Source organism: Leptonotus elevatus, chromosome 20 (assembly GCF_054856555.1).
Source record: "Leptonotus elevatus isolate MCC_2025b chromosome 20, RoL_Lele_1.0, whole genome shotgun sequence".
NCBI classification, from domain to species: domain Eukaryota; kingdom Metazoa; phylum Chordata; class Actinopteri; order Syngnathiformes; family Syngnathidae; genus Leptonotus; species Leptonotus elevatus.
Window position 1 is genome coordinate 15,900,798 of NC_141258.1, and position 21,448 is coordinate 15,922,245.

The following is a 21,448-nucleotide window of genomic DNA, read 5'->3' on the forward strand; positions in this document are numbered from 1 at the left end:
CTTAACTGCATCAAGAGTCTCAAGATAAATGCTGCTGCTGCTGCTGCTGCTGCTGCTGCTGCTACTATTACTACTACTACTACTACTAATAATAATAATATTAATAATTAATCTCTTCAATATTAGTTATCTGATCTGTGCTTTAACCGAATGTAACAATGTCCTAGGTTTTATAGTCAAACTTTTCTGTTCATTGTTGAGACGAGAAGTATGGCAGCGAGCAGCCTCTCCTCCTCAGCTTTGCACCCTCAATAATGCTAGGTTCAGATCGAACACAAAATGAGTGTCTCACATGCAACATTGCATTGACATGGGGGACAGTGACTCTGGGTTGACAGACTGGGTTGGTGTAGTCCCTTTTGTTAAAAAAAAGAGAAAAGAAAGGGGGACCGGAGAATGTTCCAACTACAGTGGAATCACACTCTTCAGTTTCCGGGAGAAGAGAGTCCATCAGGAAGTCGATTGTCAGATTCAGAAAGTCTGGACTTCTGTGCTTTGGTTACTGCTCCCACAACTCAAATCGGACCGCCAAGGTCCCTGCCATCGCCCATCGCCCATCGCCCATTGCCCAATTTACACTGCACCTGACCCCATTTGGCCCCTTCCAAAGCTTGTGATCCATTGGGAAGGAAGACCCACAATGCCTTTTGAGGCCCAGAGGTTCCAACAGGCGCTCGCCATCAAGGAAAACGTCCAAATATTGTCCTCGTCTGGCCTTTTGAGCCATGCTTTGTCTGGTCCCTCGCCTTTTTGTAATGGGTGACCCTGCCAAGGGCAAAAAACTTAGCCTTGATTATTATTATTGAGATCAATTCATGCTTAGACTTTTGCTTTATAATTTTTAGATCTTTTCCGAACAACTACTGGGATAAGTTTGTGAAGCGAAAGGTAGGTATATTTGACAGTTTACTTAAGAAAATTCCACTTAAAACGTGTCTATAAAATGTGTCAATACAATCGTACTCTGCTTTTCCACAGGTGATGGATAAATATGGCGAATTTTATGGTCATGACCGGATCAGCGAACTTCTTGGATTGGACAAAGCTGCTCTGGACTTCAGTGATGCTCATAAAAAGAGGAAGCCCAGAAAAGACAGTTACCTGGCTTCTGTGTGAGTAAACAGCACTTGTATGAGAGAGTATATACAGTACATATTCATTTCCAAAAATACTTTTGGCCTCCTTCACAGTCATAGGGCCTCATTTATCAGAGTTCATCGAAAAGGTTGTTTGTACGACTGCAAACACAAAAAGGTAATCTCTCCAGAGTCAATAATCACGGAAGGTCCATCAAACCGTGATTGACGACACCCGTTTGTTGACAGACTAGACGAGACAAATGAGGTGCTGTAACGCATGCAAACAAATAAGGGGTAGGATTCCTCCTTACCCTTTTGAACATATAAACTCTTTTCTTTCTTCCTATTCTTGATTTATTTTTTTACTTCAATTTATATTTTAGACTTGTAATGTGTTTTCTTTGTGTTTATATGTTCAATAAAGAACCAAACCAATCAAGTAATCTCCCGCCGCATGCAAGCCGGAAACCTGTCTGTCGGGACAGGTTATATCCTTTCCGTTTAAATAAATAAAAATAAATATCCGAGTCTAGATGACAGATTTATATCCATCGGGAAGCGATCAAGCATATCACTCAATGGTAACTAATGGGTGTGAATGACGGCCTGTCAACGTGGTGATGTCACATCTGTCCCAACATGGCGACGGCATTAAAAAAAAAAAACAGCGGAATTATTTTGGCAAATACAAGATTAGACACAAAAATGGGAACACCAGATATTTATCAAACTTTACAATATTTCCCCATCAATACCTCGAAATGTTGCACTGAAGGTATACTCCAAACCCTTATTTTCAACAAGTTTTACATAATATTTGTTAGGTTTTACAGTTAGGAAATGTCCCATGAAACGATGGTGTAGCTCTATTTTTGTATAAATGGCGCTTAGAACTCTACAGATAATCTTGAAAGTCCCTCCCAACTGACCAAGTTTTAGTAAGGCTTTTTTTTAATTAAAAAAAAGACCATGTATAGCTTTTTTTAATCAAAAAATTACCATGTATAATAAGACTTTTAGTTCAAAAACAAAACAAAACAAAACACCATGTATTTTAAAAGGAACCCCGACTGTCATGACAAGTTTGCTCTATATTATTTATTTGGTTATTAGTAACATAACTTTGGGATTAATTTTTCAAAAATAATTTCCAGTTTAGTACATTTTGTAGAAATTTATATATGCCAACCAGACTAGTAGATTGGCCGGGAAGGAAGGCATAAACAACAACAAAACCGTTAAAATCCATGCGTATGTAAACGGGTCCACCTGTAGAATGCCTATAGAAGGACATAGTGCTGGAAAGATGACAAGATCTGGTGTGATTGGTGTGACAAAAGTCTTTGTTCTCAAGAGCACATTCTTTGATTTTGTCAACAGGCTGAACTCTATTGATGTCAAGTACCAGATCTGGAAGCTGGGAGTGGTGTTCACTGACAATGTAAGCATGCAACTAGTATGACTTGGCGACCTTGTCTGGAGCGCCTCCATCTCTAGAGTCATGATAGCAGATTCATTGGAATTTTGGTTCACAACACTAATGGTAAATTAACTTCATGCAAATTCAATTAAAACGATGCTAAAATAAATACATACATAAAGAATGGCACACTACATTGTAGTGGAGTCCAGTGTTATATTTTGCATGACAAAAATCTCTCAGTACACCACCAAACAAATATCGCATGTCATATCAAATATATATCAAATGTCACAATAAGTATACTCTACTTGCCAGTATGAATTTTACAAAGGTTAACAGGTGCCAACAGGTGCCCAAATTCAAGGTAAATATTCAATTCACCACTCCATGAGCAACCACTTTATGGTGGTGGAGGGGTTTGTGTGTCCCAATGATCCTAGGAGCTAAGTTGTGTGGGTCTTTTTGTCCCTGATAGGGTCTTCCATAGCAAACTTTAAAAAAGTATTAGGTGAAGACCAGACACAGCCCTTATGATGAGTAATAATAAAATTAGAGCACATTTTCCCTTGCCTGGACATGGGTCACCGTCTGCAACCAGGCCTGAAGGTTGTGTTCGACGGTGAGCGTCTGCTGTTGCTCATGGGACCCAGCTGGGCACAGCTTGTAAAGATACAGTGGGCCCCCCTTTCCACTCACCACCTGTGGCAGGGCCCAAAGGGGCCAGGCGCACTTGGCGGTTTGATCCCCAGCTACAGAAGCTTGCTCTAGGGACGTGGGATGTCAAATATCTGGCAGGGAAAGAGTGCAGGTGTGCGAGGCAGAGAAGTAACGACTAGATTTAGATGGGTTCGCCTCCACACATTGCTTAAGGTACCAGTCCTCTTGAGAGGGGTTGGATTCTCTTCCCCTCTGGAGTTTCCAACGGTGAGCAGTGGAAATACTTATTGCCCCGCGGCTTAGCACATATACACTTAGGGTTCACCCCAGAGGACGAGAGGGTAGCCTCCCTCCGCCTTGTGGGGACGAATCCTATGCCTATACACCAAACATCATTTCAGAGTACCTTACTACCCACACTTTTTGGAGTGCTTGGAGGATGTGCTGGCGAGTTTTCCCTCTGTATACTCCCTCGTTCTGCTGGGGGACGACATTGCTCACATGGGTAATGACAGTGAGACCTAGAAGGTCTGAACCCAAGTGGTATTCTGTTACTGAACTTCTGTCACAGACGTTCCATAACGAACACCATAGACACTTGAGACCAGGACACCCTAATCCACATTTTGAATATCGACTTTGTGGTCATGTCATCAGATTTGCAGCCGCACACTCAGGTGAAGAGCGGGGCAAAGCTGTCAAGTGAACAACGCCTAGCGATGTGTTGGCTGCGATGGTGGGGGAAGATGCCGTTCTGACCTGGTAGACTCAAGCGTATTGTGGGAGAGTATGCTGGTAACGTCACAGAGGCCCCTGTCAGAAGGAGTTTCAAATCGTACCTGCATTTACCCCCATCTGGGGAGAGACTGGGGATGGACCATGTTCCGCACCGCCATTGTTGAGGCGGCTGAAGCTTTGACCAAAAGGTGGTTGATGGGTCGTTGCTTGTCGTGTCCACAATCCCTTAACCCGTTGATGGACACCAGCGGTAAGGAATGCTGTCAAGTTAAAGCTGCATTGCAGAGTTTAAAATGTTAATGTTAAATATTTTTCTACATCATGCATGCTCCACCAATGCCCAAATGAGTACTTAGAACCCTGACTTTTTCAAATGCGATGGACCTACCAGCTTGTATCTTCCCCTCAGTTTCTTGGGGGTGGGGAGGGTGGAGTGGTGGAGGGTGACGTCATGCTAGTCCACGCGGACATGTAGTATTGTGTTTGCTAGCATATAACACAATTGGGATGGAAACTGAAAAAAAAAGAATAGGCCAGCTTTGAGCTGAACTGAAAAAAATGAAGAGTTTATTCGAGCGCACATACTTGCACGTGCACCATGCACAAGCTTGACACCGAAGCTGAGGTCAATGCTTTAGGCCAGAGCTGGTAGTCGCGAGTAAAAAAAAAAAAGACAAACTCCGCAGTGCACCTTTAAGGAAGCAGTTCTATTGGGCCTTTTTGGCCTGTGGGACTCCAAAGGCAGCTGATGGACGCTGGCTGGCCTAACAGCATGCAGATTTGTTGTTTGGTTGTTTGGTTGTCACTGAGGCAAAAACTCGGGCCTGGAAGGAGTTCGGGAAGACCATAGAGAATGATTTCCAGACTTGCTTTAAAGAAATGGTGGTCCACCATGTAGCATATTTTATTCATATTTAGAAAAGGTCTGTTTCCAAGTTGAAAATATTTTCATTCAATGCATTTTTTATTCTGCAAAAATCTGAATTGTGTCCCTTGAACCATACAGTATTAACCTAGCATTAACTCATTCACTCCCAGTCATTTTCACTGAAGCAACCCCTTTCGCTCCCGGCTGTTTTACTGGATTTTGACTGATTTTGCAAGCAAGGCCAAAATACTATTGTGTTCTATTGCTATAAAAACATGGAACATAACAAAAGAAAGATTAGAGTCTCTTCCTTTATCAGAAAAAAAAGTATATTTCTATCTGTTTCCGTTTTGCAGCAATTAGCATTAGAATATAGCTAAGTTTCATCATTCTTCACAAATCTGTTTAGAACTATGGGTAAATAAGCTTGTATGCAACATGGCCCTGGTTGATCTCTTATACTCTGCTGCCACCTTCTGGCCGTTTTTTCAATTACTACCATTGCCTCACCAGTTCTCTGCAGCCTTCTGTATGCTCTAGCAAAAAAAAATATATATATATATATAATAATAATACATTTAAAAAACGTATAAATGTGTCTTTGGGACACTTAAAACCTTTAAAATAGAACATATTTATACGTTTTTTAGAGCAAATGAGTTAATAGCTAAAACGTACGTATGATCTGGGCTTCTTAATTCAAACCAAAACATGCTACACTTGGTTTTAAAATACCTTATCTATTTGCATTCAAACAAGTTGTCCACCAGGTCTCTCCCTGACTCCCTGCAACTTGTCACCACAGTATCTTCTCATTTCTCTGCCATTTCGTAGTCGTTCCTGTATCTGGCCTGGTATATGACAATGTCCATCCTGGGTCACTACAACAACTTTTTCTTTGCTGCACATCTGCTTGACATTGCAATGGGTTTCAAGACACTGCGGACTATCCTGTCCTCAGTGACGCACAATGGCAAACAGGTCTGCTGCTTTGAGCCTCTAAACCTACACTAATAATCTTGTACAGTGAAAGATAGTCATCTCATTTTTAAAGAGAGATTATATCTCTTAGTCTTTGTGAATTGCCCCGAAGACTACTTCCTTTGTAACACATGTTTTTTCTGTGACTGTATTTCCTTCCAGTTAGTGTTAACAGTTGGTCTGTTAGCAGTGGTGGTGTATCTGTACACTGTAGTAGCCTTCAACTTCTTCAGAAAGTTCTACAACAAGAGTGAAGATGGAGAATTACCTGACATGAAATGTGATGACATGTTGACAGTGAGTATTAAAAGGATTGTACTTGGATATTTGACAATACACAATACTAGTAGATTAGGCTGCCAAAACCTCATATAATCCTATATGTATCCTCATGTAATGCTATTAAGGGGGAAAAAACAAGTGGTGCGGGAGAATTGGTAAGAAAACTATTATTCCACATGCTGTGTCTGTGCTATTCTTTTCTCATTGCTCTGAAAAGTTGCTCGCGGCAGCTTTGACCCCGCAGTGTTAGATAAGTCTTTTGTCGACTTGAAAAGGCAAAGTAATATGTAAGTAAAGTGGGTCCATTGCCATTTATGGATTGAAAGTCACTGGAATTTAGTTTTACAGCATTCACCCTCAAGCACTGGCTTTTGTCTGAATAAGCTTTTGTATTTTGTATCTATTCAAATACAGCACATCACACTAATCAAAGTTGAATCCTGGTTCCAAAAACAATCTGTTTTTTTGTATACATATCTTTCAACCAGTGGATATACAAAATTTACACACCCCTTCTAAAGTGCCTGGTTTTAGTGATATTACAAAATGAGACCAATATAAATTATTTCACTCATTTCCAGCATTAATGTGAACTGAACAGTTGTAAAAATTATAAAATCTTTTCGAGAGAAGTACATAAACTAAGCAACTGAAATCATGTGGTTGCGAAAGTGTGAACACCCATTTATAACTAAGGGATGTGGCTATGTCCAGAATTAGTCAAACTCATGTTAAATGGGAGTCAGGACACAGCTGCCAACATTTAAAATGCCTCTAATTAACATGTTATATGTTCTCAATATTATACATGTAAACCCCATAATGACAATGTAAAATTTTATTTCAATTATTGAAAATTGATTACAAATTTAAAAATAAGAAATCATATGAAATGTATTCATAGCCTTTGCCATGAAACTCAAATTTAAATTTGGCCAAGGTGCACCCCATTTCCACTCATCGTCCTTGAGGTGTTTATACAGTATAGCTTAATTGGAGTCCACAGGGTGTAAATTAATTTGATTGGACGTCATTTTGAAAGGCACACACTTGTCTATATATGGTCCCACCGTTGATAGTGCATGTTTGAGCTCAAATCAAGCATGAAGTCAAAGGAATTGTCTGTAGACCTCTGAAACAGCATTGTCTCGAGGCACAGATCTGGAGAAGGGTACGAGGGGGGTTGGGGGGAATCTGCTTTGAAGGTCCCAGTGAACAGAGTGGCCTCTATCATTTTGTAAATGTAAGGATTGAGGGAAAGATAATGCAGCAATCTTCAGATACATCCTTCACCACTCTTGACCTCAGACAAGGGTGATGGTTCCACGGTGACCCTAAAAACTTAGCCCAAGATATAAATGGGATGGCTTCAGGAACACTGTAACTATCCTTGAGTGACCCAGACTTGAATTTACCCCTCAGTAGATGTATAAAGCTTGTGGCATTATATTCAACAAAACTTGAGGCTGCCAAAGGTGCATAAAGTATTGAGCAATGGGTGAGTACACTTACAGTATGTACACATGATTTCACGTTTTATTTCTATTACACAGTATATGCAAAAACCTTCCATTTTGTCGTTATGGGGTGTTGAATGTAGACCTTAAAAAACCAAAACAAAACAAAACTTGAAAAAAACGTGACACTGTGAATACTTTCTACACAGTAAATGTGACTGTATCCAGAGTAAATTTGACTCTATTTAGAGTATGACCAAATAGACTCAGTCTTAAAGTATGCTAATATTTACACTTGGAAGAGAGCAAAATAAAAAATAGGGGGGGGGGGGGGGAAATAGAAGTCACTCAAGGGTTGAGGAACAAACTTCCGACCTTCAGTTTGGGAGACTGCCACACTACCACCTGAGCTATGCCCCGCCTACTGTTTGCTTTTTTTCCAAGAGTTAGGAAGATTCCAGGCAGCTGATATGAGCAATATACTAACACACAGCAGGAGCTGCGTGGCTCAGGAAATAGATCCGCTGTCTCCTAAGCTGAAGGTCGTGAGTTCGCTCCTCAACCCTTGAGTGACTTTTATTCATTTATTTATTTTCAATTCTTTATTTGACTCTCTTCCATGTGTAAATATTACTCTAAAACTGAGTCTATTTTGTCCCACTCTAAGGTTATGTTCACATTGTAGGGCATGATGCCCAATTTAGATTTTTTGTTGAATCCGATCTTTTTATGTACCGTTTACATTATAAAAACAAATGCGACATTTAATGCGAACGCAACGCGCCAGTGATGCGACTCGCATGCGCAAAGAGCACGTCGAGTGGAGTACACCCAAAACTACGACATCACGTTGCAGTGTTCACGGAAGTAAATGTTGTCCCGACTCGCAATGTTTTACCGCCAGCCAAGCCACCTAGGCAAGCGACTTTTATCAGTGTCATATGCAAATTTAGCTATGCCAACACACGCTACAGATTGGTGGACTGATGGACTCGTTTTGCTGACTTGTTAGGAGTTCGATTCATATGTCTTGTCTGCACACATTATGCAAATTAAGCTGTGCGAACGACCGCGCTACTGGTTGGTGGACTGTTTTCACGCTCGCTCCTGGTTGGGTGCTGTCCTCGGCTTCCTCGTGCATCAGTTTTGAATGTGATGTTTACAAACAGCAACAGAAATCCGTCTGACTTGTTTTTTCATCTCATGTCGCCAGAGTAGCGAGGTTGGAAGAGGTGATTTGGGGGAAATAGGGGGACACTCCTCATTTCATTGAGAAGTCTACCAAAGATGACGCCACATAATTGCCGTGCTGAACCGTCTGCACGGCTGAATTTCTACTATCACCACACATGTCAACTTCATGCTTCATATTAAAACAAATAAAAATGTAACACTGTTACTCAAAACAGCTTTGTATATATTCACAGACGTGTCAGTAGTCTCTCTTCCAAGCACTCTCTCCCGCCATCAGGCTTTTGATGACGTATGAATCGGATGCGTGCGGATGAGCGTTCACAGTGCAGACGCATCGCATACATATCCAATTTATATCCACATACGAAAGAGGCCCAGGTCGGGTGTGAGAAAATCTGAATTTTACCGTTCACATTGCATGAAAAGATCAGATACTTGTGAAAAAAATCTGAATTGAGCTGCAGTGCACTTCCTCAGCACAGGTGATGTCATCTTCAGTCGACAGCAAGTGGAAAAATTAGTTTTTAAATTTATAAATTGTACAAGAAAAATAATGAAGTTATCAAATTCATTCTGGACAAAATATGAACTTTTTACTGCTGAAAATTGCTCAATGAGTCAACTATCCCTATAAGAGACCAACAACGAGTAGACATTAAACAGAAAGTCAACGTTTTTTCATGGCAAATCCTTTCAACTTTGGCGCTGCGCCTACATTAGATACCATAAGTAAAAAAAATTTTTTACAATTTAGCATTGTCCATCTGCCTAGGATGCTTCCCATTTGGATTAATTTAGGTAGATTACATAGATCAATTTAATCAAAGTACGAGCCCTAGAAGATTTTTTTTTAATCATAATTAATCGCAGAACTTCAATAGTTAACTCAAATAATCGCACATTTTTATATCTGTTCTAAATGTACAATAAAATGTCCAATAATTTTTCGTACTCTTGTACACATAAAAGTGGGAAAGGTGTTAAACTAATAGAAATATGGCTGCATCTTTTAGTCATTCATACAGTAATTTAATAATCATAACATTGAGTTAAAATTAAAAAGATGTACTGTACTGTAAAAAAACCCCGTGTGATATTGATTTGTATTGAGGTCATTTTTCCTGCCACTAGATGGCATAATTGCATTTGTAAGACATTGGTGACATCTCAGTGCATTTTTATTTTCATATTAAGAGGTACCGGTATCTAATCTTTATGGATGGCAAACTGCGGTCCTCGAGGGCTTGAGAGGTTTCCCTACTCGAACTGCAGCTGATTCCGTTTAACAGGATCATTATCAGGCTTATGCAGAGCTTGCTGATGAGCTGATCATGAATCATCTGTGTTGAAGAAGGGAAATATCCAAAACCTACAGGACTCTCGCCATCCCTGCAAGTTTAACATGAAGTAACTTGTGAAATTCTGCACATTTAAAAAATTATATAATTAATTTTTCGGCCAGATATGGCAGTAGCGATTCGAAATTCCAATTTTCTGCATTGAGCAGCTTTAAGTTTGAATGAATACATTTCATTAACTTAGTAAGGAGAGCTGCGTAGCATTTGATGGTTTCCAATCTATTATAATGCTATCAATGTAACATAATATACCACGTATCATAATACATTAAATGACATGAAACTTAGAACTGGATAAAGAGTGAAGTACAGCTGCAATTGCTGCCAAACCATGTGAAAGAAATACTATATAAGGGCTCGACAGCTGATGGTGTGTGTACGTGTGTTTTGTAATGGTGGGAGTGGGGCTTTCTGTCACCCGGAAATGTTCAAACTAATCCCACATAGCCAGCCACCCATAGCATTCCATACAGCTCTATGTATTCCTATTAAGGAATTTTGGGGGCAGCCGTCACCTTTTCTACACAAGGGGGACAGACTTAGTGGTATGAAAAGATGGACAGAAGAAAGTGTGGTGCTGATGGGGAGGTTTTCTTTCCTCACCCTTTTTGAGAATTAATATCTTGCCAGGATGAGAGATCTGTGTTGATTTCGTCTTTTTACTTGTTTCTCTTGGTCTTTCCGCCATAATAGTTTTGCGAGTGAGTACTTAAAACATTTTTAAAAATCAGTTTTTCACCACGGCGGTTACAAATAAACAATAAGTTAAGTTTAGAGAAAAGGGGTGGGAATTTTTGATTGTCTCACAATTCGATTCCGATTTTTTGGTCTGTGATTCGATTCAGAATCGATTTGCGATTCCAAATCGCTTTTCAATTAAAAATTATTTGATTGACAATGATTTCTGCTTCAATTTATAGATGTGCAAATAATCGTCATGATCTACTCCAGTCTGACTCGCTAATGCTAATTAGTGCTATTTAGCACTCAAAAGAACGGCTATTCATACAAAGCGCTTCAGGAATGTATAAAGAGAAGCATCTTAACATTACTCACTGCATATGCTCTTCCTACGCTGCAAAAAAAAAAAAAAACAGCTTTTATTGGCTTAACTTGATTGTGACTTTTTCCTTCTACTCTCTAATGTGGCTACAAATTAACAGTGTATCAGAACACGCGGAACCACCCTGCCTCTAAGTGGCCAAATCGTGTACATGAACATAAACAGCGCTCCCAATAAAAACACACACAAACAAGGGCAAGGCAGTATAAAATTGCTTAAATAAAATCAATTCTGAATTATACTAAATGAGAATCGCGATTCTTATGAGAATCGTTTTTTTGGCACACCCCTAATAGGTAAGATTGATTACTTCACTTTTATTTTCTCATTTCACCTGTTATTTTCCAGGTCAAGACCCGTTCTAAAGGTTAACTACACAAAATTATCATATAGTGATTAAATTAATCCTAAAACGGTTTACATTTCAGCAGCAAGCAGTTTTTTCTTTTTTTTAATCAAGCTTATGAATTAATATATCAGTATAATTTAATAAACCTTTAAATCCAGCAAGTAACATTCACTTTCCCACACTCTTTCCCCCATATCCTTTTTTTGTTTTTTGCCAGTGCTACATGTTCCACATGTATGTAGGTGTGCGAGCAGGGGGCGGCATCGGTGACCAGATTGAAGACCCAGCAGGAGACGAATATGAGATCTATCGCATCATATTTGACATCACCTTCTTCTTCTTTGTTATTGTAATCCTTCTGGCAATCATCCAAGGTTAGCCATGCAGTTTAATTGCACACATTTTTGCACAAGTAGAGCATCTCAGTGTTACTGTGTTATTTAGTGTTATTGGCGTTCAATTGATGACTCAAGGTGTCTCAAGTCTTTTGGGTGAAATTGCTTACTGGTATGAGTCACATCATTGGCATTTTGCTATATTTGCTTCATCTAACAAAATCAAAGCGATGTTTTCATCTGTTGTCTTGAAAATCCTAGGTTTAATCATTGATGCTTTTGGCGAACTACGGGATCAGCAAGAACAAGTGAAAGAAGACATGGAGGTAAACAGGCAAAGACAATCAAACAAATCATATACATTGGAAAACAAACTCTAGGCACGTCAGATGGTTTGACAGCAGTCATTTAACTTTTAATTCATTGTCTTCCAGACAAAATGTTTTATCTGTGGAATAGGCAATGACTACTTTGACACAGTGCCACATGGCTTTGAAACACACACACTACAGGAGCACAACTTGGCCAATTACTTGTAAGTACATACGAGATGTGTCTGAATAACTGGTGTTGATCACTGTATATTTTGTGTAAGATTTGTTTTTAAAATAAACTAATTTGCTCCCAAACACGTGAAAACGTTCTATTTTAAATATTGCCATGGTCCCAAAAACGTATGTAGCGATTATTTGGGTTGCCGTAATGGCTTATGAGAAATTTAGACGGTACTGAGCGGAGATGTAATTTCCTCAGCAACCTTGGGGGCACCACGTTAACTTTGCTTGTTTGTAGGAGCAAAATAAACGATCCTATTATCAAGTATTCATAATCTGAAGTTGCTACTTTAGTTAATAATGGAGTTCTTTGATTTCATAAGAGAATTACTAATTCACTCAGTAAACACAAATGATTCGGCAGAAATTGAATTTCTAGACAACAAATTTATTTAGTAAACACACTTATATCAGTCACAGCCTAACCTATTAATGAAACGGAATAAAAATGTGAATCAAAGATAAAAAGAAAACTTGCAACCTAACTAACTAAGATAAAATAAGGTAGATGAAAAAGGTAGATGGGGGAAAAAGATGGAAGCGTTTGACCTGTCAATTATTTTATGTTTGAATAAAAGCGTTGTAGTATATGATCATCAGATTGCCATGGAGGTGCAACTCACGAAACTGGTTCAGTCGCACGGGAGAGAGAGAGACTCGAGCGTCGATCCTCGGTTGTATGCTGGAATGCTGCAGCAGGTCTCCGGCTGCTGGTCAGGTGCACGCGCGGCCGGTCAGGTGCACGCGCGGCCGGTCCTTGGATGGCGCACGTCCAGCTGGAATGCTGCCCGGGAGTCTCTGGCTACTGGTCGGTGATGCACGCGCGGCGTGGCGGTCACGGCTGGAACAGACACGCACGCCCTGGGGGATGCGCAGGATGCCTGCGAGTCCTTGCTTGATGCGCGCCTTGTGACGCGTGCTGTGGCTCAAAGGAAGAAGCCGCGTAGTCACCCTCAGCGACCACGTCTCTCGTGATGATCAGGAAAAGTTCATGGGGCCAGACGTGAGGTGGAGAGAGGGTGGAGGAGTTGCAGGAACGAGAGAGTCCTTGAGCAGTTCAGGGGAAGAGAGTTCAGGAAAAGAGTTCCAGGAAAAGAGCGTGAGGAAAAGAGTTGCAGGAAAAGAGAGAGAAGTTCCTTCGCGCGCTTGTTTTTAAAGCTGTGTCAGCAGGGGGGCCGGACCGCAGCTCCGCCCCTTCCGTGCGCATGAAGCAGACTTTGTCGACTGAGACCAAGCTTTCGGGATAGTATTTGATCATTTTGGATCATAATTGACAACCAGATGCTTAATTTATCATTCTTAACACATTTCAAACATTACTGTGATCATAAAGTTATTGAATCTGCTAAGCTTGCTAATTAGCTAAACTTAGGTGGCTACAGAAATTACACACATCATTCATTTGAGATACACATACAGGTTGTGTACAAAGATAAACAACAGGAGTTATTTGATGTCAGTCAAGTACATAGAGTTATGTAGACTTCAGATTAATTAGGAGCGGCAGGATTCTTGAAGACAATCGATAGTGACCGTTGGAGGGCACTGTTGTACCATACACCTTCCACGGGGCATTGTTTCCCCAAAAAAACACATGGCTAATTCCTATGGATAGGCCAGACCATAAAAGATGGTCTGGAGACTGCTTATCAGACAGGATTTCAGGTCTGTCGGAGCTGTGGTATGCGTTTCCTGGGGGTTATAAAACGAAGTCCAGTCCCTGCTGGAGGGAAACTCAAAGAGTCCTTTTGAACTGAAAACACAGAGTTAAGACACGCACACACATTCCCCAGGGGGAAATGTTTAAAAAGGCACATAAAATGAGAAAATTTAGGGTGACGGCCAATATTCGTTACATGTATTAATGCGTTTTTTTATGCTAAGGAATACAGAAGGCTTTGATGCGGCCTCTGACCTGAAGAGGTGGCTTAAAGCAATGGTAGTTATTACAAAAAAAATGGCAAGCAGATGGTAGCAGAGTATAAGAGATCAACCAGTTTTCAACAGGTTTGTGAATAATGATGAAATTTAGCTATATTCTAATGCTAATTGGTGCAAAACGGATACAAATTTACTTTTTTTTTCTGTTGAAAGAAGAGACTCTAATCTTTCTTTTGGTAGGTTATAACACAATATTCTGTGGGCCTTGCAAATTCAGTCAAAATCCAGTAAAACAGTCGGGAATGAATGAGTTAACATTTATTTTTCCTTGCTCTAACAAATAAAATTGTGTCTCAACATTTTTACGTTAAGAAAATTTGGTTAATATACAACTATGATGATGCTTATACCCTCACTGCCCAAAGTGCTCTTTTGTGTGTGAAAGCAGAGCTTGGCATTTTACAAAAATGTTTTTTTAACCATGCTTCCGTCATAGCAGTTTTGTCTACAAGTCTACACTATTTTAGGACTGACAGAGGCATTCCATCAGTCCGTCACTGACGGGAGCCCGGTTTTCTGATGAATGATGTATTGGCAAAATTTTGTTAGTTGCCTACCTCTGCCGATAGATCTTCATCTTCTCCTTCTACTACTACTTACTGCGTCGCAATCATTTGCAGCACAAGCAGTGTAAACACTCCGGTAAAGAACCATGCCACTACAGTGAAAAGTAAAACAAAGATATTCCATGGTATTCCTGTATTTACAGTCAATAGTTACAGTCATTTTCTTTGACTCAAGCATTCAATAAGTAAACAAAATATAACATACCGTGTGCGCCTTGTAACACAGTAGTACAAAGTAGATAAATCCAAGACAATAAAAGTCCATCACACGACAATAATGCTGCCGTCTCTCTCTCTCATGACGCTCTCATGTCTCGTCTATGCCGAAACAGGAAGTAATTCAAAATATTGTTAAAATAAATAATTTCACCAAAATCTAATAGAAAACCACAACCATAAAGGTTTATATGCAAATAAATACACACATAAAATATTAGACTCAAACAAAGATTGTTGATTTGTGTTGTCATGTCATGTAGGTGAATTGATGTCATCTTTACTGAATTCGGCTGTTTCCACCTCCTCAGCCAATCATAGCCGATTTAGAGATCCTTTAATGAAACAGAAATCGACACACTCACACATATATTTAATACAGTCCTCTCTATGCATTAGCATTTAGCAACCCAGGCGAACATACACACGCAAGACACGAGACACTTGTTCCCATCAGTCGTCACCGAAGTTTCTTGTCATCCGTCGTCCTTGTAAGTGGATACTTGACTCATTGAGCCATTTTCAGCAGTAAAACTTGATATTTTGTCCAGAATTAATTTGAGAACCTCATTATTTTTCATGTACAATTAATACCTTTAAAAACACATTTTGCCACTTGCTGTCGACTAAAGATGACATAATCTGTGCTGAGGAAATAGGTAACAACTAATCACGGCGCTCCTGTTTTCTGGGTTTGGTGAGTAAACTGAGCCATGATTGGTCGTTACCTACTTCCTCAGCACAAGTGATGTCATCTTCAGTCAACAGCAAGTGGCAAACATTTTTTTAAACGTATTAATTGTTCATGAAAAGTTATGAAGAGTTATCAGAATAATTCTAGGCAAAATAGTATCTATCGTCTTAATATTGAAAATGGCTCAATTAGTTAAATATCCATTTAATGGCTTAAATGGATGGCTCGATGTAAAAAAGAAAGAAAGAAAAAAAGATAAAACATTACATGCAAGAAGAGAAAAGATTTTCCTGTCTACATGTAAAATTATGACTTGCAAAACCTTCACCCATTGCACAGTTTTCTGTAGTTTTTGTATACAGGTATATATATATATATATATATCGATTCAATTCGATTCAGAAGGCCCGATTTGATTCGATTCACGATTCACATTCATCTTAGATTCTTCTCAGAAGTGTCAATGCTGCAAAACTTGCTATATATATATATATATATATATATATGTATATAAATATATATATATATATGTACACACACACACATAGGCTTGGGGAGTAATGGAATACATGTACCGCCGTTACGTAATCAGATTACAAAAACAAATGTAACTATTCCGTTACAGTTACAGGAAAAAACATGTAATCAGATTACAGGTACATTTATTAAAAATGGGATTACTTTGAGGGATTACAATTTCTACGATGAGAGAGAGTGTGAGAGAGAGCGAGATCGAGACAAATAGAGAGACAGAGAGAGAGAGACAGAGTGACGAGCAAGAGAGCGCACGTGCACGCCCACGCGAGTGGGGCCGTTGCTACATGTCGGGGAGGTGGGGACGAACGAACTGACTAGTCGTGTCCTCCACACGCGGGCAGTTTGAAAAAAGCTTCACGGCCAGGAGGAGGAAATGGTGACCGGTATTCACTGGAACTTACTCGTCTTTCTGAAGGAGCGAAAGTTTGAGCTGAGAGTCCAGCGGGATGCTACGCGCTGTAGCTTCTGGCTAGCTAGCCCGCTGGCCTACGACCATAATGTGAGTTACACCTTCCAAACAAAAAAAGTTCATTTTGATGATTGGATGTCTGTCTGTCTGTCTGTCCGTCCGTCTCAACTGTGAGGTGTGGTTGCTTTCAGTGACAGTTCGAAAACAGCATATGGCCTTGGTATTGGAGTAATCCAAAGTAATCAAATTACATTACTTTAATATTATGGTACTTGGACTACGTTTCTAACTACATTTTTTAGCAGGTAACTTGTAACTGTAAGGGAAAACATTTTAAAAGTAACCCTCCCAACCCTGTGTATATATATATATATATATATATATATATATATATATATATATATATATATATATATATATAAAGTACTAAATATATATTTTTTTTGTGGGGTGTACTCATTTTTGCATCACCCCTATTTGAGTAAAACTGAAAAATGTGTAATCCAATTTTTATTATTAACCTTACATCCATGTTAAAAGTTAACCAGATGTATATTAAACTTGGTCTTGCCAACATTTTGGAAATTGTTTTTGTGTTCATTGAGATATTGTTTAAAATTGTACTTTTCAAAGGGGGTGTACTCATTTACGCTGAGCACTGTGTATATATATATATATATATATTTGTATCATCATATCATTTATGCTGAGCACTGTATACATATATATATATATATATATATATATATATATATATATATATATATATATACTCTAAATGTATAGGATCGTATTCCAAGAACCGTTTTTTGGGAGGAGTAATATGGCGGCCTCGCGGCTTCAAAAGTCTTGGCCTATCGGCTATTCAAATCAGTGGTTCGTCTTCTTCACTAATTATTTGTCTGCGTTTTCCGTTAACGCCCCGTGGCTGCGCTACTGCGTCACTCCAGACTTGGCATATACAGCATTAAACGTCCTCAGCGTCTTCTTTTGGACACATGCACGTCTTGAAACGTTTCCGTGTGTACAAGACTCTTTGAGGAACGAAGCCGGCTTTGCCTCCGTGTGAACAGGGCCTTAATCCACAATCACTAATTAGACAATGAGACACATCTGGACAGGACACAAGTGGCTGAGGGAACTGATTGGCTGAAGCACGGGGGAGGAAAGACAAGCACAGGTGGACACAATCACACACACACACAAAAAAAACACTGATCATGATCGACAAAAGACAAAAAAAATAAAAAATAACTAACCAAACCCAACCCAAACCACAACAAGCATACTTGAATAATAATGACACATTTATACACACTACATACATGTTTTTGTGGGTGTTTATTTAATAGTGATTTAATGTTAGTTAATATAGTATGTGTGGTTGAAAGAGGACTTGAGTTTTCTTAGTCCAAGCCACTTATATGCACTTATATGTGGAAAGCATTCAGAATCTGTTGGAGATGGGTTAAACTACGCGCTGCTATACAGTTATCATCGGTGTATTGAAACTCCAGGATGCTGCACACTGATGTCTTTGTTTTACTTTTGTGTTAGACAAGGTTAAAAAGCCTTCCATCGATGCGGTAAAATATTTCAATGTCAGAAGGGAGATCACTGTGCGTTACCTCCAGGATTGTTTCAATAAAGACAATATTCATATTGAATAGTCAGCATAGGTTGACATCGTTCAAGTTTGCCCTTTAGAAAATTAAGTTAATTTCCCACCCCTGAGTAAGGTATGCCCATAAACCAAAAACATCCATGTTGAGTTAATTGCAGATGCTAAATTGTCTATACAAGATGAGTGAGGATTCTTATTTTTCTATATGTGCCCTGCTGACCACCAGTCCAGGATGTAATCCACCATTTACCCGGTGATCTGATAGGCACCAGATACCTATGAGCTACAATAGGAAAAGCGGTAGAGGGGATGGATGGATAAATGGATGGATGGATGGTGAATTTTTCTAACGGCATGTGTGATGTGTATTTTTTTTTTCCAGATTCTTTGTGATGTATCTTATCAACAAAGATGAAACAGAGCATACAGGCCAGGTAAACCACGAGTATTTAAACATTTGAACAAAAAGTGGCACTTTCAAAATTATTCATACCCTTTGCAAACTTCTGAAGTCTATGGGAAAATCCAAAGTTTTAAACTATTTTAAATAGTCAAAACTATTCTAAAGCTTCCTACTTATCCTGATTGATTAGTAAAAGCTCAACTTAAACTCAAAAGGTGAAAAGCAGCCGCTCTGCATCAGGTTTGACTGTGGGCAGTCATGGTCAGGGCAACAAAAATGTTTTCAGGTTTCAGAACTTTACAGAATTTAAAAAACTGCAAGACATTCTGCACTGTGGAAAATTTCAAAGGACATGCCCGTAAGCCAAAAGTGCTGGCCAGGAGCATAGTGCGAGAGGTGAAAAATTATTCAAGGCCATATTGGTGAATGTGGCCTCTGCTGATGGAAGAACAACTTCTCCAGAAAAAAAACACTCACTTTGCCTTTGCAAATGGTCATCTGGACAGAGTTTAATAATTCTGGTCTTATAGTTTATGATCAGATGACACAAAATTACATTTTTGGGCTACAATGATGTATTTGGTGATGAAAAGGGGTAAGCCTTCAACCCAGAGAACACCATTACCACTGTCAAACATGGTAGTGGGAACCTAGTACTTTGTGGATGTTGTTCAGCCCCTGGACCAGGGTGCCTAATCACAGTAAATGGCACAATGGAAAAAAAAGAAGAAGAGAGAGCTACTCAAGATTTCCCCAAACAACATTGGTCAGTCTGTGGTGAAATTTGGTCTTTGGCATCAGTGGCAGTGGACAGTTTAGCATGACAAAATCCCAAAGCACACCCCTCAAGTAGTCAAGAATTTCAACGTTTTGCACTGGCCCAGATAGTCCAGACTTTAATTCATTTCTGACCTGTGGAGGGAATGAAAGATCAGGGTGATGACAAGAAAACCCTCCAACTTGAAAGAGATGGAGCTTATCGCTTAAGAGGAATGGGCAAAAATATCAGGCATCCAGGTATCCCTTGTGGAGTCATGTCACTTTCTGGGCATAATCATCTCCTGGGATTTAAATTGGGAGCCCAGCGCCACAGCCCTCCTGAAAAAGGCCCAGCAGAGGCTGTATTTTCTTTGGCAGCTACGTAAATTCAAACTGTCAAGGTCTATGATGATTATAGCTACATCATTAGAAAAACTTTAAGAACACTTTATAAATCCACTTAAAGACATGGTTCAATCACAAATGAAAGAAAATGCATTTTGTTGAATGTAAACACCTTCCTTTTACCTGTCTGTCTGTCTTGAAGGAATCTTATGTATGGAAGATGTACCAAGAGCGTTGCTGGGAGTTCTTCCCAGCTGGAGATTGTTTCCGCAAACAGTATGAAGATCAACTCAACTGATCTGAGTATGAAGTTATGTCCAATCTGGTGGTTCCTTAACCCTGTATGCTGCATATATATTTGAGTAGCATGTGTTGGCGAACCACAGGATTACACCAACCAACACTCCCCTCACAAGACACCCTGGAGCCACAAATCTAAAACCAGACTGACTCACTTTCATCCAAGATCTTCCGCATTCAGCAGTTCAACTTGCTGACTCTGCTTCAGATTGCAGCACACTCATTTTGAAATATTTTGTGTACATGGAAATTATCTTATTATATAACGTCAAATCAAACTGTTGGCATGGGACTGACAGCTTCTTCAGATTAGTTATTTTCTTGTATTTGACATAACACTAACAAGCATTAAAAAATGAAAAGGAAGAGAAGGTGTGGACTGAGGAGCGCGACTTCTTGTGTCTACCACACATACTTGATGGTGGTACAGGTAGTGGACACTGCAACACTGAAACTTGCTGCAATATAACTTTAAAGATCTGCTTTTGTTACTACTGTCAAAAAATGTGACCTCGCTGAATTTTGCCTGCAATGCAGTAGGAAGACAATGTGCCTGAAGCTGAATACTTTTGTAATGTTTAACAATTAAGAGCATTTTAATGATTTCAATTAAAGTGGAGCTTCCAGATGTTATCATGGTGTCCACAATCTGCACATGCCAATATTTGTGTGTGGGGGGGGGGGGGGGGGGGGGCGGCGTGCGTGCGTGCGTGAGTTCTGTAAAATTGCCTGCAACTTGATGTTGAATGGTGAGTTAAAACTCGCCTGACTGGTCCTTTTTATGCTTGCTCTTTAATTTGTTTATTTTTAAGGCTACACAAATAAATAAATAAATGAATAAGTTGTGATTTTGGAATTGAGGATTAATGTCCTGTAGTGTTGAAGGATTTGATTATTAGTATCTGGCTCCTTTGGGGTTTCTGGGCTGAAAATATTTTGCCTGACAAATTTGGTTCAGACAGAGTCATATTTGCAACAAATGCTCATCAAATTATACTACAGGGAGTCCTCGAGTTACGTCGTTTCGACTTTACGGCACCCGTGCCTCGTCCGTAGCACCTTCTTTTTCGTTAATTTCCCACAGTAATCACGCCATTTTACAGTTATTTAAAGTGTTGTTACCACCAGCAACGGACGTCAATCGAGTAGGTCGTTACATTTACGTTTTTGTTTAAATTAGCTCCGCTTTGCGTCCGTTAGCAATGAATGTCCATGTGGAAACACAAAATATGGTTTCGGCTCTTGTATGTTTTTTGAAAATTACTGTACAAAGTATTTTGATGTAATTATTGACTTTAACCGTGAAATCCGAGCCC

At 39.5% G+C, this 21,448-nt stretch overlaps 1 protein-coding gene across 1 annotated transcript in view; it reads left to right on the top strand.

Annotated features, from left to right (window-relative positions):
* Nucleotides 1-20,801, top strand: part of ryr2a (ryanodine receptor 2a (cardiac)) — a 221,846-nt gene extending 201,045 nt beyond the window's left edge. Inside the window, exons 105-114 of the mRNA XM_086065047.1 lie at nt 846-888; nt 979-1,112; nt 2,460-2,520; nt 5,600-5,746; nt 5,909-6,043; nt 11,667-11,823; nt 12,046-12,110; nt 12,219-12,319; nt 18,708-18,759; nt 20,035-20,801. Coding sequence (XP_085921173.1) covers nt 846-888; nt 979-1,112; nt 2,460-2,520; nt 5,600-5,746; nt 5,909-6,043; nt 11,667-11,823; nt 12,046-12,110; nt 12,219-12,319; nt 18,708-18,759; nt 20,035-20,130 — 991 coding nt within the window. The 3' untranslated portion in view covers nt 20,131-20,801. The remainder of the gene's footprint in view (nt 1-845; nt 889-978; nt 1,113-2,459; nt 2,521-5,599; nt 5,747-5,908; nt 6,044-11,666; nt 11,824-12,045; nt 12,111-12,218; nt 12,320-18,707; nt 18,760-20,034) is intronic.
* Nucleotides 20,802-21,448: the final 647 nt, after the last annotated feature.